The following is a 5,479-nucleotide window of genomic DNA, read 5'->3' as shown; positions in this document are numbered from 1 at the left end:
GTCAGAGGTGGTACTGATGGCGCTGATGTCTCCTATGCAACATACGGGATTTGAAATATTTTGGAGTCTAGAGAGAATGGAGTTCCAGAAATTGTCCCTATCTTGAACTAATGGGGGACCATAAATGCAAAACAAATCCCAGTTCAGACTAGAAGAGTCTGAAAAGATTGTAAGATGGATAACATTACGAGAGGAATAATTAATAGAAATATTAATATCAGAAGACCAATACAAAAGGAGTCCACCACTCCTACCTTGAGATGGAACCTGATGCGTTTTATTCAAACCTAGATAATCAAAATTAGGAATAGAAAAAGTACTATTAAGATGAGTTTCAGAGAGGAAAACTAGTTTAGGTTTAATAGACTGCAGGAATCCTTTAAGAGTATCCTTTGTCGGGTCATTCCTGAGCCCCCGACAATTCCAGGCAAAACAATTCATTTGTCCATCGGCATTGGGGATGCCGAGTCCCTTTCCTTTTCTTTTTCCCGGTTGTTGATTTTATTTTGCCGTTTGAAAGTACGTCTGATTCTTTCTTCTGTATCTTCAGACAAATCCAGTGTCGTTTTTGCCCTTTCCATATTCGTACCCTCTTGGGATGGCGGAGCGTTTCCTTGTTGTGAATCTAGACCGAATCCGCCTAGTAGGGACGGATATCCCGTCAACATCGGTTGCCTGTAAAAAGAGGGTTTAAATCATTTAGTATTAGTTACTGTGGTGATAAATGTACTAAAACTCTCTGAAACTGAAGAAACCGATGGGTAGGTTTTTCTGTTTATAGTCTCAAGATTTGGGGCCCTTGATGAGCCACTTGTATGATCCACGTTTGTAGGAGAAAATGAATCCAGTTCTCTGCCTGTTCCTCGTTGGACAAACGGCACCTTGAAAGCTTCCGTGTATTTCGGTTCCATTTTTTTCAATACAGCCTGTCGTTGCTCATCTGAGATCTGTAGATGTAACAAGTCCCCCAATTTTAGGAGGTTCAGACAGAATTTAATGGTATGACCTAGAATACCACATGAGACGCAAAAGCGAGGAAGTCGTTCAAAACGAATCTCCACACAAATTAATTTATAATTGGAGATGTTAAGATTAACTCTTTGAGGGAGAGGTTTCAATATATTGAATTCCACCCTAACCCGGCCATAGACACTCCATTTGAATGCGTCCTCGGGTGTGGTTGCAACAAAACGACCAAGCGAACTTGCCAACTTGTTTATGCTAGTGTTGTTAAGTTGTCGAGTAGGGATACCATGGAGTTGTATCCAAAACCATGCCCTATCAAAGCAGTGTTCAGTTGGGGGTACATCCGGATCACATGGCTTTAGAATCACTAAATCATCCAGTATAACCCAGGGAGAAGACTCAATAGCCATCTCTAGTTCCATTGCCGTAACAAACCGAATCATAAACAGGTTATCTGTAATTTCTGAAATAGTAAAACGATTTGGACCATGTAACACTCGAGAGATCCTCAACATTGCTTGACCTATTTCAACTTTTTTGGAACTTGAAAATTTAAGGATTCCATTTCGATTAATGATGTTCTGGTCGGTTGTTATTCCTTCTTCTTCAACGGTAGGGACGATAGGGTCATCGGTGGTGAGGGCTTCGAACTGTTGAATGAAAAGTGATTGGGAAGAATCCATAGTTGAGAGAGAGGAGATTAAGAAAGTGATAGAAAGAAGATTAATGATAGATGAGAAGAGACTAATCTCAGATATTAAGCCTCCTTAAAGAAGAAAAAAGATGAACAGATGCAAAGATTGGTGTGAAACTGTCATTAACCGGTCAGAAACTGAAAAATAAAACTGTCTCTACCGTGAGGGTGGTAGTGCCAGACAAAGGGAAATGGGAGGCTCAGCCACGGAGCATTTTTTACTTCTACTTGGTTGGGTCTTGCCTCTCTCTCGAAATCATATAATCTGAATCCTCATAATATTTACTTTGTGAAGAGTTGGGCTATTCTCTCTTGTCATTGTATTAGAGATTAAGGAAGTTCTTTCTAATGGCAATCCCCAGAATTCTAAAAGCGCCCCTTCATCAAATGGGTTTAACAAAATCCTCTCCATAAATCTATAGTTTTTTCAATTTGGATGACTAGAGTTTGGAGCATTACGTTATGCATCTAAAAATATCTCATAAAATTACAATTTTTCTAATTCTTCTCTTTTAATCTCATAACATTGTCCACCAAGGTGCAGTGGTTGGACACTCACTTCGCAACGGAAAAGTCCTAAGTTTGACTTCATAAAAACGAAAATAATTTATTGAACTTGGATATAAATAAAATAGAGGTAGATTTGATGGGTTTAGGCCCCTTAGGTTGGCCTTCAAGGACAGATGTATATGATCTTATGATTTGTTACTAGTTTTTTCTGTCATTTTAATCATTCCATTAGAATCATTCATTCTCTCCAAGCTTTTAGCAGAGGTACCTTTAAAAGTCAAATGATTGACCATGGTCAAAGGAGCTGAGGCCCATACTGAACTAAGGGGGGCGCTTTAAGATGAGTTCACCTTCACAACCTTCACACATGTTGATTTGCAAGTCGCTTCATTAATTGAGAGATCACAAGAGAGTTTATAGCACCTCACACATGATTTGTTCTACCAAATAAAGATCAATACACAAAAGATACATATATAGTTTTAGCTAATGATTTAAACTACTCAATGAACTCTAATTCTCTTGTTGATTCCAGGAGCATTTTCCACTCTAACACATACCCAATAAACGCTGAAAATAATGAAGTTTGTATATATTGTGACTTGTGATGGCGGCAGTGGTGAGTAGTGACCGGGGAAGATGGTGGTGGTGGATTGGAAAAGGCAGAGTGTATACATCAATATCCTATTTGCATTTCCTCTTCCTATCATTCTTCAACATATGTAGTTTCAACATATTGTCTGTTGATCATTTATCCACCTTTGTCACCTTTGTCTTCTCTCTCTTTTCTCTGCCCATGGTGGAAGCCCTGAGCGTAGGTGGAACTCGAAAGGACAGCTGCCCCCTTGATGATTGCCTCTGTGATTCTACTCTTGTAGTTTGTATTGGTCGTGGTGGTGGTGGAGGAGGAGGAGGAGGAGGAGTTGATTGTGGGGGAAGCATAGTTGGTAAATGTAGTTTTCTCAACTGAACTTGCCTCTCTTGGGGCCTACTTGGAGTTGGTGGTGGCGGCGGTGGGGGTGGGGGTCTTGTTGATAAAAGTGGTGGTTCTATGGATGAAATCTCTAGCAGAGGGTTCAGATGGTGGTGGAGATAATCAAATTCAGGTTCAAATAGTGGTGGAGGGCGGCGCCGGTTACCCTGGCGGTACCTATTTCCATCGTCGTCTCTATTAGCGAAGGACTGTCGCCTCTGCTGGAGGGCAAGACCCCTCCGATATCCATCAACGTCAATATCATCATACGACCGTCGTTTGTGGTCGATGGCAAGACTCCTTGAATTTTCTTCTTGTAAATCAGGATAAGAATCCCATGATTCATATTGATAATAGTAAATGTCCGTATCATCAAGGCTTCCCCGCCTAATATCTGTACCAATATTGTAACTATTCCTTGGATCATAAGTCAACGTATTATTCTGAAAATCCAATCGCGGGTGATGCACGGGCTGATGATGATGTTGGAGATAATAATGATGATGTTGGAGATAATAATGATGATGTTGGAGATAATAATGATGATGATTATGAATTGCAGGAGGTGGTAGTGTTGGTAAATTATAGGGAGGGGGTGGTTGAGATGGCAGAGGTGGTGGTGGTGGTGGTGGTGGAGGAGTAGGAGGCCTCAGTAGATCCAACAATTTATCGGGACCATCATTATTAATACCGGCGATTCTATTAATAACTCCAGAAATAGTAGCACAGACAACTGATACAAATTTCAAAATATCCCAACACCTTCTGATAAAATCTGGTTCAAGTAATTGAGAAGCTAACGAATACAACGACGGCAGAACGGCACATATTAATGCCAAAACTCCGATCAACAGACCCTGATTACGAGGTAAATTCCACAATAACTGGTGGACAGGAGGATTATGGTTGGGGGTGGAAGTTTCTTGCCGGATTGCTAGTTGTGGAGGAGAAATTCCACCATAACTGGAAGAAAGTCTGTTAATAGCGTGAGAAAAAACAGCAAACAAGACTAATAAAAGATTAAGAAATTCCCAACTTCTTTTAATCAAATCTGGATGGAGAAATTGGGAAGTCAATGAAAAGAGAGAAGGTATAAAAGAACATATTAAAGCTATAATTGGTAAAACTCCGATCAACACACGAGAATTAAGAAGAGAATTGGATGATGGCTGCGGCGTCATGGGGTTGTTGTAGGTAGTGGTGGTGGTGGGGGTGGTTGTGGTGTTGGATGGTTGAAGCCAAGCTGGTGCAGCATCTCCTTTTTCACCTTCCATGGCAGTGGGTTTGCTGTTGACTATGATTCTGGAGAAGCAATTCTAAAAAGATTGTTTCAGCTTTTGTAAGTTCATATCCAACAAATAAGAATGTAAATCAAAGTGTTTTTTCTCTCCATTGAAAGGCCTAACTATAACAAGTATCCTTTCAGTTTGTAAGATAAAACTCTTGATATATGTCATTGTTTAAGAGTAATTTTCAAATGATTACTTGTTTCTTAAGCTTCTCCCAATAAAGTCAAACTCTAACCAGTAATTAAAATAAAATATGGGTTATTTCTTTTCCTGGCTTCCTATCATGTGACCAGTTTCTTTCTTTACAGTTTAGTTCCCATCAACTAAAAAATGATCTTTTTTTTTTAGTCTTTTTTTTTTTTTTTGCTGACAGAAAACAAAAACAAAAACTCAATCTAAGTGTCGGCTCAGGTCCGCGGTCATCGCCTCTTTGGAGTTCCAGATTCGCCGTTCGGTAGTTCTTCTCCCCCATTTGGCCAATAGGTCCGCCTGTGTATTGATCGCACGTGGACCATAGTGGAAAGTGAGTTGCACGAAGGTCCCCGCAAGACATAGTATTTGATCCATGTAATCCTTCGATTGCCAATTGATATTGTCATGCTGCTTCTTTAGGTAGTTGATAATGTTGCAGTTATCACTTTCAATCTGGAGATGGGTAATGTTGAGTTCGGACGCCCATTTGATTGCCTCCAGAATCGCTATACTTTCGCATTCCTCTGCAGTTTGTCCTCGGATGGAACCCGCCCTGGCGATTATGAAATCTCCCCGGTCATCATGAATTATACTTCCAAATCCCGCCGGTTCCGCATAGTTGGTAAATGATGCATCCACATTAATCTTGAGGAACGGTTGTTCCGGAGGTTGCCATCTTGGTTTATTCACCTCTGGTTTCTTTGGTTTGTGGACCCGCAAGCTTGTCTCGAAGCCTAGAATTCTGTGAATGGTCTGTTGAGGTGTACCTTCCTCCCTGCCGAAGCTTTTCTCGCATCGTGCTTTCCAAATGAACCACATTATTTTTGCCATCCTCGCCATACCTTCTTCATCCAT

The 5,479-nt window shown here is 40.6% G+C and overlaps 1 protein-coding gene across 1 annotated transcript; it reads right to left on the bottom strand.

Annotated features, from left to right (window-relative positions):
* Positions 1-4,822: 4,822 nt before the first annotated feature.
* On the bottom strand, positions 4,823-5,479 carry LOC147556819 (uncharacterized). The gene has a single exon (XM_086658707.1). The coding sequence runs from the start codon at positions 5,477-5,479 to the stop codon at positions 4,823-4,825; it is 657 nt and encodes a 218-aa protein (XP_086514833.1).

This window comes from Eschscholzia californica, unplaced genomic scaffold, assembly GCF_041429995.1.
Source record: "Eschscholzia californica isolate CP2 unplaced genomic scaffold, dmEscCali1.0.p SCAF_2, whole genome shotgun sequence".
Taxonomy (NCBI): Eukaryota; Viridiplantae; Streptophyta; class Magnoliopsida; order Ranunculales; family Papaveraceae; genus Eschscholzia; species Eschscholzia californica.
This window is presented reverse-complemented; position numbering and strand designations above follow the sequence as displayed.

Coding starts and splice junctions, on each gene's coding strand:
- LOC147556819 (XM_086658707.1), bottom strand. CDS start 5,479: ATGGATGAAGAAGGTATGGCGAGGATGGCAAAAATAATGTGGTTCATT.